This window comes from Sus scrofa, chromosome 13 (genome assembly GCF_000003025.6).
Source record: "Sus scrofa isolate TJ Tabasco breed Duroc chromosome 13, Sscrofa11.1, whole genome shotgun sequence".
Lineage (NCBI taxonomy): Eukaryota > Metazoa > Chordata > Mammalia > Artiodactyla > Suidae > Sus > Sus scrofa.
Window position 1 is genome coordinate 34,906,469 of NC_010455.5, and position 20,950 is coordinate 34,927,418.

The 20,950-nt window shown below is 53.8% G+C and overlaps 2 protein-coding genes across 12 annotated transcripts in view; one reads left to right on the plus strand and one right to left on the minus strand.

Moving 5' to 3' along the window:
• NEK4 (NIMA related kinase 4) overlaps positions 1 to 2,560 on the minus strand; it is a 64,057-nt gene extending 61,497 nt beyond the window's left edge. For 2 of the 4 annotated variants that reach the window (XM_021068932.1, XM_021068931.1), the window contains exon 1: positions 465 to 2,559. The gene's annotated coding sequence lies outside the window, so the exon portion shown is untranslated. Of the gene's footprint in view, positions 1 to 464 lie in introns of all 4 variants that reach the window. The other 2 variants (XM_021068940.1, XM_021068942.1) reach the window with 2 other exon arrangements.
• On the plus strand, positions 4,636 to 18,413 carry ITIH3 (inter-alpha-trypsin inhibitor heavy chain 3). Of its 8 annotated transcripts, NM_001206349.1 has the most exon segments (22): positions 4,668 to 4,799; positions 5,446 to 5,466; positions 6,398 to 6,564; positions 6,653 to 6,757; positions 7,009 to 7,171; positions 7,708 to 7,821; positions 8,790 to 8,915; positions 9,224 to 9,340; positions 9,568 to 9,736; positions 10,576 to 10,701; positions 10,962 to 11,143; positions 12,367 to 12,552; positions 12,717 to 12,856; positions 13,544 to 13,698; positions 14,282 to 14,296; positions 15,325 to 15,348; positions 15,577 to 15,612; positions 15,734 to 15,847; positions 16,288 to 16,492; positions 17,158 to 17,327; positions 17,518 to 17,629; positions 18,103 to 18,354. In NM_001206349.1, coding segments are annotated over 22 exon segments (2,670 nt in total). In that variant the 5' UTR covers positions 4,668 to 4,706; the 3' UTR covers positions 18,233 to 18,354.

The following is a 20,950-nucleotide window of genomic DNA, read 5'->3' on the forward strand; positions in this document are numbered from 1 at the left end:
GCAGGGAGGGAGCCTAGGCCAACTCTGCCCTCATCCCACCCTGTTCTCTGCAGCTGCCTGGCCTCATGCCCTGAGTGTCCCATGCGCACAGCTCCCCCTACAGGTCCAGAGACCAAAGGACACCCTGGCAGCCCATAGAGGAATGACCAGCAAAGGCCAGATACGGTTCTAAGTGCCTTAGCTGAATTAACTGAATGTACGCTCCCAACGGCCCTAGGAGATATTTTTTTTTATCATGACCATTTACAGCTGAAGTTAGGTAATTTGTGTAATATGCATCTTTTAAGTGGCAGAGCTGGGACTTGAACCCATGCTATCTGGCATCAGCAACTGTGTACTTAACCACCCCATGTAAATATTCTCGTCAGGCTGGGTGGTAATGGCCAAAGCCTGCTTGGCTTTGGTTCTAGATAGTCAAAAGTATTGCTTAACATGAGCATTTGAAAGAAACGTATGAACTATACCTGGTCTTGGGGTCCTGAAGAGGTCCTACTGGGAACTGGAGGCTTTCCCACTGGATTCAGGGCTTCAGGAGGCAGTTCCCGGGTCTCCGCCTTCTGCTCCATTTCCCAGCTGGGGGTTTGCAATCTCTAAGAGGAGGCAAGATATTTCCCCAAAGCAGAGATGGCCACTGCCCAGAAATGGTGATTTCGGGGCCCAGGAATAGCAGCGCACGGATCCTCACACAGATGCCTCGAATGACTCCTTCAGAGCCCCTTCCCTGGCTTTGTCAAAGGGCCCATTTAACATGCGAGGTCACCAGGCGCTGGGAGACGAAACTGCACTTTTGGGAGCCACTGGCCCTTCTGGTGAAAGTTGATGGGCTTCCACCCACTCCTTTCCAAAGGGTTTCTGCTTTTTCTCCGCTGGCTTCTGTCCAGTTCCCAGTCCCAAACGAGGCCCATAAGGGCTCAGATCAACAGCACAAATGCTGAGATCCATAGCTGTCCCGGCCCAGGGACACAGAGCCTTGAGTGACAGGCTGAGAGGCAGCCGGTGGAATTTCAGAGTCCAGCCCACTGTCTGGCGCATCCTGGGCTGCCAGCTGGCTGGTCACTGTGAGCAAGGCCCTGCCAAATTGGGAGCTCATTTTTACATCGTGTAGAGAGGAAGTGGGGGCAAACCTGAAGGTCTCTTAGATTCCATTTCATTCTAAATTCTGTATGATGACCCTGGGTCCCTCCAAGTCCCCAGCTGTCCCTCAGGGGCCTCTTGAGAAACTTTAGAATCTCCCATTTTGAGGTGTCCCGTCCACAAAATTCCAAGTACTTGGGGATGAGGCAGTAGTCTGGAGGGAAGGGGCTGGGGGAAGCTCCTTAGGCCAATGCAGGGTCGGGAGGAGGAGCCACTGGATAGTGATGGCAGGACAATGGTTCTGCCACAACCCAAGGGCCTGGTGGTCAGCAACCACAGACACTGAAAATGACCATGTGAACAAGATGCAGGGCTCTTCTCTCTGCTCCCAGGTTCAGCACATATAGGGTGTCTATCAGCACTGGGGTTGGTATGAGGATCAGGAGGCCTGAGGACAGGGACCCCTAGCCGGGCCTCAACACTGGCAGTTGCTGCCTCAGCAGCTCCATTTGTTGGTCTGCCATCGTTTTGCTGACTGGGCAACTCCTTGTCATTGCTTCTGTGGCTCCTGCCACTTCCAATCCCTAGTCCACTCCTTCCTTGTGGCTTCTGTTGCTTCTGTCTTCTCACTCTGCTTCTCTGCCCCCAGCAATCAACTCTCTCTGTACACCTCACAGTCAAGTGCAGTCTTGGCTTTTAGCCAAGGCCTTGGTTTGATCCATAAATTAGCCACTCTAAGCCCAGGCATCCTTGTCAAATCCATTCAGTAGCAGCTGGCTGGTGGGTCACTGGGTCACTTTGTTTGGAAGATCACGGGTACGGTAGGCACATGGAGGCCGCTCTGGAAGGCTTAGGGGCTGGCAGGGTCCTGTAATAGCCCAAAAGGACCCAGCCCCCAGCCCCCAGCCTCTCTGAGTCTCCCATTGTCCTAGACACCAGAGCATCAGCCTCACTGGGCACTTTTGGGAGATTGACACTCCAAGAGGAGTGCTGTGGGTGGTCAGCTTGGGGACAGAACTGGAAGACTTCTAGAGGAGAGACATGGACTGGCAAGGATGAGATGTGCTGTGCAGAGAAGTGGGGAGACCATGCCTGTGGGGAGAGAGTTAAGTGCAGAAAAGCAAGCTGAGGATGTTCCCTCGTGGTGCAGTGGGTTAAGGATCTGGTGTTGCTGCAGCACAGGCCACAACAGCAGAATGGGTTCGATACCTGTGGCTTGGGAACTTCCACATGCAAAAAACAAAACAGATCAAAAAGAAAAGCAAGCCAAAGCTGGATCACAGGACTTGGGGTATGTCCTTTCTAAGGTGCCGTGAGACTCACAGAGGGTAATGAGCAAGGCGTCAGCCATGGTGATCCATCCAAGCCTTAGGGTGACAAGTTAGGTTTTGTGCCCTGGCTGCTTTGGGAAGGAGGCGGCTGTGATCCAGGAGGCTAGACCAGCGGCCATGTCAGTAGTGCAGCAACGATGCTGAGATGCTTTATTTAATTTATTTATTTTTCTTTTTCTTTTATTTATTTATTTATTTTTTTTTTTGGTCTTTTTGTCTTTTTTGTTGTTGTTGTTGTTGCTATTTCTTGGGCCGCTTCCGCGGCATATGGAGGTTCCCAGGCTAGGGGTTGAATCGGAGCTGTAGCCACCGGCCTACGCCAGAGACACAGCAACGCGGGATCCGAGCCGTGTCTGCAACCTACACCACAGCTCACGGCAACGCCGGATCCTTAACCCACTGAGCAAGGTCAGGGACCGAACCCGAAACCTCATGGTTCCTAGTCGGATTCGTTAACCACTGCGCCACGATGGGAACTCCCCTTTTTCTTTTTTATGGTTGGATCTGCAGCATATGGAAGTTCCCAGGCTAGGGGTCAAAGTGGAGCTAGAGCTGCTGGCCTGCACCACAGCCACAGCAATGCCAGATCTGAGCTACATCTGCAACCTACATGGCAGCTTGTGGCAATGCTGGGTCCTTAACCCACTAAGTGGGGCCAGGGATTGAACCCGAATCCTCATAGATACTAGTCAGGTTCTTAACCCACTGAGCCACAACAGGAACTCCCACCATTTGCTTTGTTTTTTTATTTTTATTTTTTTTATTTTTAGGGCCTTACCCACAGCATATGGAGGTTCCCAGGCTAGGGATTGAATTGGAGCTGTAGTCACTAACCTATATCACAGCTCACAGCAATGCCAGATCTTTAACTGAGCGAGGCCAGGGATCGAACTTGTATCATGGATGCTAGTCAGATTTGATTCCGCTGAGCCACGATGGGAGCTCCCTACCATTTGCTTTATTTTTTCTCTGTCTCTTTTTAAATTATTATTAAAGTACAATCGATTTACAACATTTTGTCAAGTTCTGTTCTACAACAAAGTGACCCAATCACACATATTTCTCATTGCTGTACAGTAGGATCACATTGCCCACCCATTCCAGGTATAACAGTTTGCATCCCCAAAACCCCCAAAATGCCCATTCCTCCCACTCCCTCCCCTTTCCCCCTCAGAACCCCAAGTCTCTTCTTGGCAATGCTCTGTTTCTGTTTTTTGTTTGTTTGTTATTTTTAGATAGGAGCATCTGTTCCATGTTTTAGATTCCACAAATAAGTGATATCATATGGTATTTGTCTTTTTCTTTCTGGCTTACTTCACTTAGTATGAGAATCTATAGCTCCATCCAGGTTGCCACAAATGGCATTAGTTTGTCTTTCTTATGGCTGAGTAATAGTCCACTGAATATATGTACCACTTCTTAATTCATTCATCTGCCAGTGGACATTTAGGTTGTTTTCATGTCTTGGCTATCATGAATAGTGCTGCAATGAACATAGGGGTGCGTGTATCTTTTTCAATGAAAGTTTTGTCTGGATATATGCCCAGCAATAGAATTGCTGGATCATATGGTAGCTCTATATTTAGCTTCCTAAGGTACCTCCATACTCTTTTCCATAGTGGTTGTACCAATTTATATCCCCACCAACAGTGGAGGAGAGTATCTTTTTCTCCACACCCTCTCCAGCATTTGTTATCTGTTGTCTCGTTAATGATGGCTATTCTGACTGGTGTGAGGTGGTACCTCATTGTAGTTTTGATTTGCATTTCTCTAATAGTGATATTGAGCATTTTTTCATATGCCTGTTAGCCATCCCTATGTCTTCTGTGGGGAAATGCCTATGTAGGTCTTCTACCCATTTTTTAATTGGGTTATTTTTGTTGTTGTTGAGTTACATGAGTTGTTTGTATATTTTGGAGATGAAGCCCTTGTTTGCTGCATTATTGGCAAAGATTTTCTCCATTCTGTGGATTGTCTTTTCGTTTTTTGTGGCTCTACCGCCCGTCACCACTGCCCCCATCCTCGGGAGTCTCGGGCGCATTTGCCAACACACAGCTTCTGCTTTCCCAGGGGCCTCCATGACCCGCAGCCACCAGGAGTGAAGTCTCAACACTGCTGACAATTCCCAGCAGGCTGCTTTGGTACAGGCAGATCCAGACCCGTTACTCCACCCACACTCAGCTTCCCGGGGGAGCCTCTCACCTCCCACTCCTCCCGTCTGTTCTATAGGTCAATAACCCCACTTGGAAAACACCAGGATTGCTCATATAAGGAGCACAGGCCAGACCAGTGTGCCTAGCCATGGCATCTGCTCGGTGGCCCTGCCTCATCTTGGCCCTGCTCTCCAGCTTGGCAGTCTCTGGCTTCCCAAGGAGCCCCTCCCGGCAGCTCGGGGTAAGTCTGCCCCCTCTTCACCATCTGGACCTGTCACAGGGGCAGAGGCTCCACACTGGGCGGTCCTCTACAGAGGGTGAGGAGGCAGAGGCTGGGAGTGAGCTGCAGGGGAAAAGGCTGGGGCCGGGGGAATCTGACCTCCAGACCCGCTGCTAATCCTAGACAAGTCTCTTACCTCTCCTGGGCCTCTGTTTCCCTCCGTGTCAAATGGGTGATACATCATGAATGGCTCAGCTCACCGAGAGGCTGTGAAGGTCCACATCTGAGACAAGAGCGGAGGGCCCCTCTAGGAAGGGCCGAGCTGAGCCATGTGGGGTGCAGCGGTGGTGGGGTCTGGGAGAGGCTTCACCGGCCTGGGGCCTAGGGAAAGGCAGGGTGAGTGGGGTATATGGGCAGAGGGAACGCTCTGGCTTTGGTTCTCCCTCCCTGCTCCCCTGGGTGAACTTCCTCTGTGGATCTCAGTTTCCCCATCTACTCAGAGCCCTTCCTACCTGACATGTAGCTCTGGGTGGGTCTTATGTCCAGAGGCCCCTTGGGGGGTGTGTGGAGTGGTCCTGACGAACCCTGGCCTCAGCCCAGAGCCTGTTCCCAGGCCATGGTAGCCTTGGCCTTGGCCTGACCCCTGTGTTTGTCTTTGTTTTTGCAGAAACGAAGCCTCCCGGGAGCGGTGAGAAATTTCATCAGGGATGGGGCAGGATAGGACAGGACAGAGCTGGTTGCCCAATAGCAGAAGGGGTGGGCCATGATGGCTTATGGCCCCCTGCCCTGGCAGACCCCCGTGAGACTCCAGAGCCCTGGGAAAAAGCACCACAGAACCATGCTCCTCAGACTGGCTGATGCAGCACAGGAACACCCTTCCATGAATCTTTCCTCCCACAGACACTTACTGAGCACTTGCCAGGCTCTGTGCACAGGGCAGGGGACACACAGTGAATGGCCCTGTCCCACCTTCACAAAGCATCTCTATATCCTCCTGCCTGGAGGAGCCCAGAGCCATGGGGAAGACGGTTCTGAGGGTGGTAGGGAGCACGGGAGTGCTGCTGGTGGGAGAAGGACAGGGTCAGATTTGGGTTTTTATACCATCTCACTGGCTACAGCTGCATGTAAATAGGTTATAGAGCTAAGGAAGGCAGAACGACCATCAGAGCAGTGTTGGCAGAGTTCCTGTTGTGGTTCAGTGGATTAGAATCCATGAGGATGCAGGTTCAATTCCTGGCCTTGCTCAGTGGATTAAGTATCCGGCATTGCTGCAAGTTGCGTCATAGTCACAGATGTGGCTCGGATCACATGGTGCTTTGGCTGTGGCGTGGGCTGGCAGTTGCAGTTCCAGTTCGACCTCTAGCCTGGGAACTTCCATATGCCGCAAGTATAGCCCTTAAAAACAGAAGAGGACAGCGGTGGCCAAGCAAAGGTGGGGACCAAGGATGCTGCCCAGGCTTCTGACATGGGCGACTGGAAGACTGAAGGAGCCACTTACCATGTAGATTTTGGAGCCCACAAAGAGGAGCTTGAAGGGAAATGGTCTGGAGGAAGACATGGCTTCCGGGGGCCGCAGGCTGGCTGGTTACTACCCGCTGATCCCCGTCCCTCTCCCTCAGGTGGTCAATGGCATTGAGGTCTACAGCACCAAGGTCAGCTGCAAGGTGACCTCCCGCTTCGCTCACAATGTTGTTACCACCAGAGCCGTCAACCACGCCGACACGGCCAAGGAGGTTTCTTTCGATGTGGAGCTGCCCAAGACAGCCTTCATCACCAACTTCACCTTGTGGGTGTCACCACAACTGCTGGCTCTGGGTTCAGGAGGGGGGTCGGCCCAACATGAGCTCCCCCGCCCCAACTCTCTGTCCCTGCAGGACCATCGACGGCGTGACCTACCCTGGGAATGTCAAGGAGAAGGAAGTTGCCAAGAAGCAGTATGAAAAGGCCGTGTCCCAGGACAAGACAGCTGGCTTGGTCAAGTAAGTGTGGACTCCCAGGTCTTGGGGAGAACATCAGAGCTGCGAAGGGCCCTCAGAGACACAAACAAAAAAAGGGCAGCTATTATTATTTTATAATGTCCTAATTCTTACATTATCCCATTTTGATGTTGAGACAACTAAGGCTCGGAGTGGGAGGGGTCCCCCACAAGGGGAAGGGACTTGAACCAAGGCCCAGGAAGGGTGGGCTCGTGCAGCCTGCAGGGCAGGCATTGTCTTGTACCGCTCTTCAGGGCCTCTGGGAGGAAGCTGGAGAAATTCACCGTCTCAGTCAATGTGGCTGCAGGCAGTAAGGTTACCTTTGAGCTAACCTACGAGGAGCTGCTGAAGAGGCACAAGGGCAAGTATGAGATGTATCTCAAGGTCCAGCCCAAGCAACTGGTCAAGCACTTTGAGGTAATCAGCTGCACTCCTGCAGTCCCTGCTAAAATTGCTAGGGGCGGGGTGCCAGGAAGCACCCATGACAGGGTCCTGAAGGAAGAAGCCCAGGCCCCACCACTTGGCCGAGGAGGCTTGGGGGAATTACAGTGGTTCTGGCCACAGTACCTGGGCCGAGACATGGAGGCTGGGCACCTGGCAGATCCAGATTTGGGTGCTGGGCCCTTGGAGTAACATCATGATGTCTCTGTAATGCTTGTAACTGGCTACACAGGCTTTTAACCTACGTTAGAGTCGAAAGGCAAAGGAAATGCTTTAGCGGGCAAATTTGAGGTAGCTTATTGCAGAAAGGGGAAGAGCTTTGGGGTCAGAGAGCCTATCTACAAGCCATTGTGGCCATTTTCTTGGTGGAAGACAGAAAACTTGGCCATCACAGAGCTGTTCCAGAGGCCAGTTCCTGCACCATCACTGCCTCATCTCCTTGCCCTTGTTGTCCTGGAGGCTGGGCTCTGTACTATCACCGAGTGACACTTCCTTACCTTTGGTCATTGCAGATCACAGCAGACATCTTCGAGCCCCAGGGCATCAGCACACTGGATGCTGAAGCTTCATTCATCACCAATGACCTCCTGGGCAGCGCCCTCACCAAGTCCTTCTCAGGCAAAAAGGTTGTGTAGATGCCTCGCAGGCCTGGAGGGCAGGGGCAGGAACACCCGCCCTGGCAGGGCGAATCTGAATCTGTGGGTTTGGCTGATGCGAGAGTGTGTGTGTGTGTTGGGGGTGGGGGGTTAAGTGTACAACCACTACCCTTCTCCCAGGCCGCCTGGTCAGGAGTGAGGGTGCTGGAGGCAGGGGGCTGCTTGCTGCTGCTGATCTACCAGAGGTCTTGGGGTGTCAACAACACTGCGGGGACAGGGACGCCATTTCTAACGGCTGGGCCCATTCTACTTTGGAAGCAGGCCGGGGAGGCTACAGTCCCTGTTTTATAGAGAAGGCGACAGAGGCCAGAGGGAGTCTTTTAGATCTGACTCAACATGAGGGGTGAAGGAAGAAAGGGAACTTTATTCTTGATGCTGGTGCTTGGCTCTGGTCCCCAAGGTCCCCAGCGATTCCAGAGGCCTTGCTGACTGTGGGCAGTGGACGGACGAGTAAATGTTTACATGAACAGCAGACCTCAGTCAGAACTCTCAGTGTGAGGCACACACTCAGAGGGCTGCCGGCTTCTGCAGGCACTGCCCCTGCCCAGGGGCTCCTTGCCTACCCCCTGCTCTGCCTCTTTCCCCTTCCTCTTAGCAACGACACACACCACACCACCCAACCTGAAGTTCCTTTTCATGCTGCACATCTCCCTGACCTAAGTGGCTTCCCAGTGCAGGCTAAGCTAAGGGACTGTGAGCAGGGAGTGAAAGGCTGACTCAGACAAGGTGCCTGTCCTCCAAGGAGCTCCTGGTCTCCGAGAGGGAGAGAGGTGCTCAGAAAGGCCAGAGCACCCCAGATGGCAGCAGGACTGCCTAGGCACCCACTTCTGGGCTCCTCCCGATGAGGGGGTCTTGCTCCTGAGGGCAGCCCCGGGCTGAGATCTGCAGAAGGCAGGCCCTGGCCAAGCTGAGCAAGGTCCTCCATCATCCTCCCTCAGGGCCATGTGTCCTTCAAACCCAGCTTGGACCAGCAGCGCTCATGCCCCACCTGTACAGACTCCCTTCTCAAAGGAGATTTCATCATCACCTATGATGTGAACAGAGAGTCTCCAGCCAACGTGCAGGTGGGTACCCACCAACTTGCTAGGCAGTGCAGGTTGATACCCCACCACAGTGAGGTGAGGGCTGATGCAGGGAGGGGCTACAGCTGCTTCTAGGGTGAGATCCTTGATCCTCAGCCCAAGGACAAGTTTCCTGCCAGGCATGCGGAGGCCAGGCAGACCAGAGCCTTTGTGTGGTGCCCCCTGAGTGGGGAGGCGGGGAGGACATCTTTACTTTGGGGCTGATTAATGTCCAGCTTCTATTTGCAAGGGTGGCCAACGTGAGGTTGCTGAAGAGCCCCTGGCCTCCAGTCTCTCTCTCCCCTTTCCAGATAGTCAATGGCTACTTTGTGCATTTCTTTGCACCTCAAGGCCTTCCTGTGGTGCCCAAGAATGTGGTCTTTGTGATTGACGTCAGTGGCTCCATGTACGGTCGGAAAATGGAGCAGGTACTCTCCTTGGTGCAAGGGGGGTAATAGGTGAGAAAGACAGGTGGGTTTTTTGTTTTTTTTTTTTTAATGGACAAAGTTGATATTTCCAGTGAAAGAGGAGGAAGGGGCACCAAATTTTAAAAAGGCATCGGGCTTCTCCCCCTTTTGGTGCAGATGGCACAGGCCCCACCACCAGCCTGGGCTGGGAAGACATCTTCCTTTCTGCTTGTCTTTCTCTTTCCCAGACAAAGGATGCCCTCCTCAAAATTCTGGATGATATAAAGGAGGATGACTACCTGAATTTCGTCCTATTCAGTGGAGATGTGACCACTTGGAAAGACAGTTTGGTTCAAGCCACTCCTGAGAACATCCAAAAGGCCAGGGAATTTGTGAGGAATATTCGTGATCAAGGAAGTAAGAACAGAGGGGAGGGGGCCACATCTCCGTGCTCTTCTGCCTGGGCGGCCTGTTTCCCTCTTGTCCTGGGGCACAGACTGCTGGTCTGCAGACACACCCTGGGGTAGAGGTGGGAGGGGGAGGCCTCTATCGGGGTGTCTTCTCTGTGGTCTAGGGAAACCCATTCTTTTTGTTTCTAACCTGTGATCCTGGTGCCCCACAAGTCTGAGCAAGATAACACCACAGAGAACCCTTATCGGGGCAGTGGTGTATGAAAGATGACAAGGGACGCATATATTGCTCTTCTCTGCTCCCAGTGAGAGGGGCTGAAAGCCTGTCTGTTTTCCAAATTGCTCTTAACAATCACCATGTGCTTCTATCCTTTCGGTAACCCTGAGAGGCTGGTCCTTTGACTCATTTGACTCATTTGAGTCAGGAGTTCCCATGAGGATGTGGGTCTGACCGCTGGCCTTGCTCAGTGGGTTAAGCATCCGGCATTGCTGTGAGCTGTGGCATAGGTCACAGATGCGGCTCAGATACTGAGTCGGTGTGGCTGTGGTGGAGGCCGGCAGCTACAGCTCTGATTTGACTCCTAGCCTGGGAACCTGTATGTGCCACAAATGTGGCCCTAAAAAGACCAAAAAAAAAAAAAAAAGAAAAAAAAAGAAAGACAGACTGAGTCATTCATTCATCCCTCACTGAGTTAGGCAGTTAGGCAGTCGATACTCACCGAGAACCACCACGTACCGGTGGGCAGGGTCCTTGGGCACAGGAGCAGGGCCTGCTGTCCTCTTCTACCCTGCACGCCGAGGATGCCCTCCCACAGTGCCATCTGTCTGTCTGTGTGCGTGTGCCAGTGACCAACATCAATGACGGGCTGCTGACGGGCATCAGCATGCTGAACAAGGCCCGGGAGGAGCACAAAGTTCCAGAGAGGAGCACCTCCATCATCATCATGTTGACCGATGGGGACGCCAACATGGGTGAGGCAGTGGCTGTGGCTCCTGGCTCTGGGTGCAGCAAGCTCTTGGGCAGTTCTCCACAGGGCCCCCCCATGGTCTGTGAGCCCCTCAACAGCATGGCCCCGCCTCCCCTGCCAGGGCTCCCCACCCCTCTGTCCTGACCAGCTGGCGGCCGTGACTCCACCAGCTCCGCACATACAGGAGTCAGATCTCTCCACACAGAGCTGGTCCAGACAGTTGCGCGGCTGTGGCTGTCGTGTGAACCTCTCCTTCTCCTGCAGGTGTAAGCAAACCTGAAAAAATCCAAGAGAATGTGCGGAATGCCATTGGGGGCAAATTCCCCTTGTATAACTTGGGCTTTGGCAACAATCTGAATTATAACTTCCTGGAGAGTATGGCCCTGGAGAACCACGGGCTTGCCCGGCGCATTTATGAGGATTCCGATGCCAACTTGCAGTTGCAGGTAGGCCTTGTCTTGCACACCTCTGGGAGTGGGGAGCTCACTACTTCCTTAGGCAGCTGTTCCACTGGGTGACAGTATCAGTTATGAAAGAGAACTTCCCCTTGGGTTGGAATCTACATGTTTGCCTCCTACCAATCAGTAGTGGTTCTGATTTTGTTCATGGGCTACACAGAACAGATCTGTTTCCTCCCTAGGGCTGTGAGATCAGACACAAGGTACCCAGTTATATAGGAATTTCTCATATTTGGTGAATGATTCTTTAGTAAGCATGCTCCAAATACTGCATTGGACACTAATTAGTTTGCTAGTGCTGCCTTAACAAATTACGATAAAGTAGTATCTTATACAACAAAAATGCGTCGTCTTGCAGTTCTGGAGACCGGAAGTCCAAAATCAAGGTGTCGGTAGGGTTGGCTCCTTCTGAGAGCTATGGGGCAGGGGGGATCTTGTCAAGGCCCCTCTCCTTGGCCTGTAGATGGCCATTTTCCCCCTATGTCTTCACATCATCTTCCCTGTGTGCATGTCTGTCTTTGGGTTCAAATATCCCCTTTTCATAAGGACACCAATCATACCAGATTGGAGTTCATTCCAAAGACATCATTTTAACTGGATTACCTCTGTAAAGACCCTTTCCCCAAATAACGTCATTGTCTGAGGTCCTGTGGGTAAAGATTTTAACCTATGTATTTCTGGGGTACATAATTCATCCCATAATAGACATACTTATACTCAAAAGTGACTTTCCGCTTACCTGACATTCAAATTTCACTCACTTCCTATCTTTTCATTTGCTAAGTCTGGCAACTCTGCTCCTCCCACTTTTTCTGCTTCTGCAGTGGGCTCCCCAGGGCCTCCCTCCCATCAGTCTCTGGGTGCTCTCACCCCCCACATCACCTTCTCTAGTTGGCCTCTCCACCCTTCCCTTTCTCCTTACGTTCATTCTGACAAACATTTCTTGAGTCTTTTCTATGCACCAGGAACTCTGGCCTTTCCTTTTCTATTCTTTCCAGTATCTACCTGGAGGGGGCAGGAAGGGCTCCCCCAAACTGAAGGGTGCAGTCAGGGCTATATGGAAGTGAAGATCAGGAGCCAGGACTGACCCAGCTTGGGGCCCTCAACAACCTCAACAACCTGCAGGGGCGCCAGTGGATGCCCGCCCACCCCATGCTCTCCCTGCCCACCCTGGTGGCCTGAGATGACCAGGTGCCATATTCGGACTCCAGGGCTTCTATGAGGAAGTGGCCAACCCGCTGTTGACGAGTGTGGAGGTGGGGTACCCTGAGAACGCCATCCAGGACCTCACCCAGAACACTTACCAGCACTTTTACGATGGCTCTGAGATTGTGGTGGCTGGGCGCCTGGCAGATGAGGACATGAACAGCTTTAGGGCGGATGTGAAGGGCCACGGGGTAAGCTGGGCCAAGCCTGGTTGTGTGTTGGGGATGGGGGAGCCTCACCGATGGAGATCTGGCTTTCTTGCTACTGGCTCAGCAGTCGCAAGCCCCCAAGGCAGGCCCGGCCAGCTCCAGGCCTCCGCCCTCCAGCCTCTCACCTCCTCCCACCCCTGCCCCAGGCCATCAACGACCTGACCTTCACTGAGGAGGTGGACATGAAGGAGATGGAAGAGGCCCTGAAGGAGCGGGACTACATTTTTGGGAACTACATCGAACGGCTCTGGGCCTACCTCACCATCGAGCAGCTGCTGGAGAAACGGTGACCCTGGCCCACCACTCACATAGCCAGGCCCTGCACCTGGCCCTGGGCACTGCCCCCATACCTACCTGTGCCCACCGCTGGGCTGGCTGTGCTCTGGGGGAGCCCAAGAGGAGGAAACTCAGTCACACTCCGGGAAGTAAACCTTCACGCCCACTCCCAGCTGCCCATGGAGGGCCCCATGGAGCAGTGCCAGCCTGTCATCTGGGGCGTGAGCGGCAGCTTGAAAGCACCTCGACGGCAGTGCTGGGCCTCAGCATTCTGTTCCCTGAACCCAGCATGGGCCTGTAGAAATGGTAGAGGCCAGACAACTAAAGGCTGAGACCCTAGCCCTCAGTCCCAGAGGGTAGAGCTTGGGCCCAGGCGAGAAGGCCAGAGCAGCCTTCTTTTAGGTGGGAATGGCCTGGAGAGCCCTTGGCGCAGGGCCGGCCATGTGTGGAGTGCTCAGCACACGGACACTATCGTGACTGGCTGTCGTAGTGGCCATTTCAAGCCCCTTATATTTTACAGGTGGGGAAATTGAGGCCCAGAGAGGAAAAAGAGCCAGTCTGTCTGTCCCAGGGAGCTGGTGAACCAGTTTTTTTTCGTTTTTTCTAAGTACTAGTGTGTTCCATCCTGGGGGGCCCGACCTTGGGAGAGATGGAGGGGCGGGGTCCTGGGCTGACCCTCTACCCACCCCCCCCACAGCAAGAACGCCCAAGGCAAGGAGAAGGAGACACTCACGGCCCAGGCCCTGGACCTGTCCCTCAAGTACCACTTTGTGACTCCGCTGACCTCCATGGTGGTGACCAAGCCCGAGGACAATGAGAACCAGACAGCCATTGCTGACAAGCCCGGGGAAGGTGGGCATGGAGGGCGGGGGCCAGAACTCACTGGCCTTCTTCCCAGCCCTGGCCCTTGGGTGCCCTGAAGAGAGTGGGCCAGGCTGAGGAGGCCAGACTGCTGAGAAAGAGGGCAGCTAAAGAAAACTGGCCAAGGGATGGGGAGGGTGTTTGGAGGAAGTGAAGCCAGTAGTGTGCACAGAGGGGTGTGGGTAGAATAGGAGCTCCTTAGAAGTCCTGAACTTAGGCTGCAGCATGGAAGTGTTCAGTTAGACAAGAAGAAACATTTCCAGCCTCAAAGTTAGGCCTGGAGCAGGTGCCTCGGGATTGTGAGAGGAAGGGGCCCTGAGAGCTGGAGTCTGGGGCCAGACCTGCTCAATCAGACCCCAAGAGGGGACTCCTGAGTGTTCCTGCAACTGGCCTGGGCAGTGGGGGGTTGGTACAGGGAGGCACAGGAGGTAAAGAGTTGGTCCTGCCCAGCCCTCTGCCTCCAGGAGCTCATGGTTCCTGTGTGACAGATGTGGCCTGGAGCTGGTGATTGCATTGGCCCAGACACCAGGAAATCTGTGGCTTCTAATGTGTTTCTTTTCTTCCTCCCTCTCAGAGCCTGTGGATGCAGGTGAGCTTTGGCCCGCAACTGGACGGGTTCCAGGAGGGAGACAAGACAGGACCAAGGAGGCCTTTCTAGGTGTACCGGGCTGTACCCTTAGGGAGGATTCTCAGGAAACCTGTGCTCTGGTCTCAGTTCTGCTGCCAGCCCACAAGGGGCCTTGTACTGGGCTCTGCCCCTCCCTGAGTCTCAGGGCTTTTGGTGGTTGACTGAGGGGGCTTCCCCTGCCCAAGGAGGGACATTTAGTATGAGAGCATTCTATGACCTGCAAAAATTAGCACCTGGATTAATTAACACTTTACTAATTCCCAAATCCCCTTATGGTTCCCATTTTACACCAAGGAAACTGAGGCACAGAGAGATTAAGTCTGTTTGCTTAAGGACTCAGTCAGCAGGTAGCCAAGTGGGTACTTGGGCTAGACAGCCTGGTTCCAGTGCCCATGCTGCCATTCACAGCACTCTGTGCTTCTCGCATCCTGAAACTGGAACCTCACGCCCCAGAAGCGCACCACTACCAGGCAGGGCCTCTCAGCCCCTATCCCGCCTCTATCCATATGGGCTGCTCTAACTGAGCAGCACATGTGCACTGGGTCATGGCTCTGCCCTCCGAACAGCCCCATGAACTGCAGTCACTAGTGCTAGTGTGCGTGTGGATAGGTGTTTTACTACCAAGGACAGCAGACAGTGGTGAGTCTCATCTGACAGCTCATCCCTTGGGGAGGGAGGGGAGTTCAGAGGTGGAGGGTAATGTCTGCTGTGAGCACTGCTCCTGATAGAGAAGCTGACCACCTAATGGCTTGCATTTTAGTGCCACAGAAGTGCTGTGCCCCTGCCATTAATATTATACCCGGATTACCGCCAGCCCTAGAAAGGATTTCCCTGGGCATACCCCCATTTCTAAAGCCTAAACTTAGAGGGGTCATATCTTCCTCCTCCTTGTTGGCACTGGGGCCCCACTGGGGACCAGCAGCCCCAAGAGAGGCAGAAGATGTGAAGCTGGGGGGAGGCTCATGACTGTCCTTTGCTTCTTTTTCCAGTGACCCCCTCCACGGCTTACCTGAGTGAGTATGCGCTGGCTGCCACAGACCGTGGCCGTGCACTCTGCCCCTGTGGAGTTTCTCCTGAATCAGTTTTCAGGACAGGCAGATGGTTGGGGGGTCCTGGAAAGATGAGGGAGGGAGGAGGTTTAAGAGCATTACGGAGCAGTGAAGCAAATTCTGGGTGGCGGTCCTGGTGCCTCTCCTAGGCCTGCTTGTTTAGCTTAGCCCTCTCTCCCTTTGCGCCCACAGCCAGCTACCAGCCTCCTGTGACACCCTACTACTATGGTGAGTTCCCCAGCACCTCCTGTCTGTGTAGGAGTCCATCCCACAGGGGCCAGGAGGCGAGGCGAGGCCCCTGGAACAGTGAGAGACCCAAGGAGCCAGCCCCTTCTCTGTGTGCCCTCAGTGGATGGAGACCCCCACTTCATCATCCAAGTTCCAGAGAAGGATGATGCCATCTGCTTCAACATCGATGAAGACCCAGGCACAGTGCTGCGCCTCATTCAGGACCCCGTCACAGGTGGGGGCTCTTCCCAAGAAGGCCTAGAGCCCCCCAGAGTAGGCAATAGACCACTGTGCCCATAAGGCACCCTTATTTAGAAGCAGATTACATCCTGCAGGGGGCTATTCTGAGCCACAGGCTCACCAAGTCCCCCATTGGCCAGTGGTGTTGGGGAGATGGTTAGAGTTAAGGGCAGCCTATGTCTGTGGAATAGTTTTTCTCTGGACAGCACTCCCTGGCCCAGGCAACGGGCAGATCCACGATGTGGGTCCTCAGCTGTCAGTATGACCCCATATGTCTAGGAATGGGTAGGGTTGGCCCTGAGGTCCTGGTCTCTCCTCGGGGCCCACACTCTGCTACCCCTCAGTAGGTCTGGCTGAAGGGGAGGATGCATCCCTAAAGGCCAGCCTGGACTCATAAGTTCTTTCCGGTCTCTTGCTGCCCTGTCTTTCTGGCAGGCCTCACAGTTAATGGGCAGATCATTGGTGAGAAGAGAAGCAGCCAGGACTCTCAACCCAGAAAGACCTACTTTGGCAAACTGGGCATTGCCAATGCTCACCTGGACTTCCGGATTGAGGTGACACCAGAGAGGATCACCCTGTGGAATGGGGCTGCACAGAGCACATTCAGCTGGCTGGACACAGTCATGGTGACCCAGGATGGGTAAAGTTCCCCTGCTGGGTTGTCTGAGGAACACTATAACATGGGTCTAAGGAGGGATTAGAACAAATCCCAGGATGGAAGAACTAAGGGTTGCAAGAAAGACCAGTGGCCCTGGAGATCAGTCCCTGCCCGAGGGGAGGGTGACCATGGTGGCCCCAACCAATCCCTTGGGCCCCCATCAGAGGCAGAATTGGTAGATGGACTGTTCATGGTACTGACCTTGAGAGAAGGGCTGTGTGGACAAAAGCACGAGGTGGACTCGGCAATCTGATAATAACAAGGATCCTCATGGTCTCTGGTTGAACTTGCTAGTTCTCAAACTCCTCTGCCTCTCATGCGTCTTCAGATCACCCCGGGCTGGATGGGCAGGGCAGGAGTGTTAACTCCCACTGAGGTTCAGAGAGGGGCAGAACACGCCCAGTGTCACACAGGAAGCCAGTGGCCAATCTGGGCTCAATCCCGGGGCTCCAGACCTCCAGGAGCAGGGACCCATTCAATGGAGGGCATGGTCTACACTCATGAGGTGTCTTCCTTCGAACACCCCAGACGTAGTTCCTGGAGTCTGGGTGCTCTCAGATGTCAAGTCTCCTGCTGAGAGAGCCTTGATTCCGATGGCTGGTGTCATGGTAGCTGGGCCTCACTGCTGACCTCCTCTCCTCTCCTAGGCTGTCTGTGATGATCAACAAGAAGAACATGGTGGTCTCCTTTGGAGATGGGGCTACCTTTGTGGTTGTCCTCCACCAGGTGTGGAAGAAACAGCCCAACCACCATGACTTCCTGGGCTTCTATGTGGTGGACAGTCACCGGATGTCGACACAGACACATGGGCTTCTGGGTATGACATGTTCACGCTTCAGATTGTTTAGGCCACATAGAGGAAGGGAACAGCCATGTGAAGGGCCATCCTAGTCACCCTGGACCCAACACCCCACACCCTATTCAGCCATTTCACAATCCTAGAAGGCCAGTGACCATGTCACCTATGGTGATGGCAGGGCTGACAGTGTGAATGTTTTTCTTCCTAGGACAATTCTTCCACCCTTTCGACTTTAAAGTGTCTGACATCCACCCAGGCTCTGACCCCACAAAGCCAGATGCCACAATGGTGGTGAAGAATCATCGGCTGACAGTCACCAGGTGAGGGGACCCCTCTGCCATCTTCATCCTGCCCTGTAATGAGACAGGAGAAAAGAGCCCGCTCTGCCCATACGATCAGCCCAGCTGGCTCTTTTTTGTTTGTTTTTGTTTTGCTTTGTTGGTTTTTGGCTGCACCTGCAGAAGTTCCCTGGGCCAGGGATTATACCGCACCACAGTTGCAACCTATGCCACAACTGCAGCAACACAGGTTCCTTAACCCGCTGTGCCACAGGGGATTTCCTCAGCTGCCCCTTTTCTTCTGTAGGGTACGTTTGTTTCCCTCTGGGCTCTTGGCCCCCTCTAACCAGGAAAAAGCTGAATTTGCCCCCTAAGGAGTAACCACATGACCTCATCATTGCAGGGTCTGGACTCCTAGAATTGGCTACTCCACACCCCTTTTCAACCTTAGGTCCATGAGGGCAGTAGCCATCTTGCCCAACCTGTGTATCACAGCATCTCTCTCCTTCCTCCAGGGGTTCCCAGAAAGACTACAGGAAGGATGCCAGCATTGGTGTGAAGGTTGCCTGCTGGTTTGTTCACGACAATGGGCAAGGGCTGATAGATGGCATCCACAGTGACTACATTGTCCCCGACCTGTTCTGAGTGGATCTGCCAGCTCCTGCTGAGACAGCTAGCCTAGCTTGCCTGGCATCTGGAACAGGGACACTGGGTGGGTCCTGAGGGAGGGCAGCGATAATAAAGGCCAAGGTGAAACTAGACTGCCATCAGCCCCTGCATGCTTCCATGAGCAGCACAAAGGAGGCGCTGGCTGCTTGGAAAGCAATTTCCTGGGCCTCTCTATTGATGCCACTGAAAGATGAAGCTGGTTGGGCTGGTATTACGAGGAGTCAAGCGTATGATGGTTGGGAAGGAAAAAAAAAAATCAAGAATTGACTCAGGAGTAAAGGAGCTCTGAGCAGTTGGGAAGGACTGACTGCGTTTCAGAGCTCAGGAGGGTCAGAGGAAAAGACAGGGGTCACAGCTCATGAGCTCCCATCAGGACCTTCAGGCCTGAAGATCCTTCTGAGTCAGGAGCAGAGAGTGCTCCAGGGCAGACCCCAGCGTGCAGCTCACTGTGCATGCCATCCATCCCACCATCCTCTGATTGTCTGGCCATCCATCTGCACACTCACCTACCCTCCCCCTGCCACTAGCCATCCATTCATCAGGAAACACAGCATTCTGGGGCACACCACTTAGTAACCCTGTTCCTGTTGGCATGGTTGCCCAAGTTTGCTTTCAGATGGGCTGGGAACCTCTGGGATGCTCCAATCACCCTCGTGGTGACCACCTGCCCCACCCGCACAATAAGTCCTGGAAGGGGTGGGAGGCTGGACAGAGGTTTCTAGAGAAGGGGCTCTGAGAGCTCCAAGCCTGGACAGGCCTTCCCCATCTGGACAACTGCAATGCCCCTCCCTGGCCTTCTCCTTTCCAGAGAGCACTTGCTTGCAGAACAGAATGACCATCACTCCCTGCCTGAAATCCTTTAAATGACATTCCCCTCCCCCAGAACTCTTGGGACAAAGACAAAAGTCCTTCGCATGGCCTCTCCTGCTTTCTCAACTTCACACACCAGGTGCTTCCTCTCATTGTCTGGGTTCCAGACATATAAACTGCTTCCAGTTCTGCAAACATAATCCTTCCTTCCCAAGTCCTTTGCCTCTGCTGTTCTCTTTGCCTGCAGGGCTCAGGGCATGCTGGGTGGAGGGTGTCCCATTGAAGGAAGAACTGGGTGGCTTTGCTTGTGGCACAGGAAAACTGAAGGAGGTTGGAGTCAGGGTGGGAAGGGTCTTGAATGTCAGTGAGGGTGGGATGGGATGCGTGGGTCACCAGCAAGTTCTGCTACTTCCCGGTGCAGGGGCCCCTCTGCCTGAGCCAGGACAGGATTGCCCAGGACCCGTGTGGGCCTGGGGCCTGGAGAGGACACTGGGGAGGGCAGTCCAGGAGGAAACATCCATCACCAAAGGAGCCCCTCGGGCAGCTAGGTGAGGCTCCTGGTGGACTGGTGGCTGTTACAGCTCTAGGGAGAGGGCCATGCAAGGCACAGCTCCCTACTGAACACAGCAGAGCTCAGGGACACCCTAAAGTGGGCTGACCCTGCCGCCCATTCAGTTCCACACTGGCTGAAGAGCCACGTAGCTCTAAAAGAATCATCTTGAGGTCAGTTTTCACATCTATGAAATGGGGAGAAGGATCCTGCTAGATGGAGTGTGTGGAAGAGGTATCAGCATGGTGGTTTCTGGTCCTTCTGAGGCGCCTGTCTCTGTCCTGCTGCCCCAGCTAGCAGCCAAGCCCAGCAGGTTGGGAGAAAGGCAGGGGGACACCCCAGCCCCAATTCTGCCCCCTCTCCCAACAAGCAGTCAGGGAGGCCCTCTGCACAGGCCTAGGCTAAGGGAGTCCCCAACCTCTTCCCAGGCTCACATCATCCTGGCCGTGCCTGGCCCTGCCTACAGCCTCTGATGGCTCCTGTGCTTTCAAGATAGAAGCCGAGCTCCATGGGGAGGCACATGCAACTGGTGTTGGCCTGGGCCTGCTTCCCTTCACCTTCCTGAACTCAGTGCAGTGTCCTGGCTCTAAGCCTGCTGTCCTTGTCCTCTTTTTCCATTGGGCTAACTTTATTCTGCAAAACTCAACTCCAACCCAATCCCAACCATGCCACTTTCAGGAAGCCTTCTTTGATAATCTCCAGGTTGGGCAAGATGTCTCCCTCTGGGCTCCTTACGGCACCCACCACTCTCTGGGTGGTGGCTGTCACAGTGGGTGCTGCGTCTGTCATGGTGCCCAATGTTCATGCAGCACTCAGCACAGGGCCTGGCCCAGATAGGTGCTGGAAAGCACACAGTGAACCAAACAGGGAAGGGCATGGACCTACTTCTAATTGTTCACAGAGAACGCATGCCCTTCAGGTGCTGGCTGGGCTGGAAAATCACCCATGACCCCTCGGTTGTGGCACAGGTCCAGAGGTCAGAGCTGGCCCCATAGCAAGTCCAGCAGGGCCCTGGAGGCAGATCCCTTGTCCCGCTGAGCTCTTGTCTGAGTCCCTCTGAGCGACCTTCACAGAGGGACTCAGCTTGAGACCCCTGCCTGCCACCCAGCCTTGATGCAGAGGCAGCAGTGCAGGAAAGTGCGTTCCGGTGTCATTGCTAAACCTGCTCCCCTCTAGCCTTCTAGAAAGACTCACTCAGCAAACGCCGTGTAGCTCAAGAACTGAGCAAAGAATGTCTTCCCTGATCTGGTTTCTTCCCTCTAGGCAAGCAAATGAACTCATTTTCAGGAAGCTTCCCTTGCTGTCAGGAAGCTCAGAGCAAAGCTTTTTGCTGC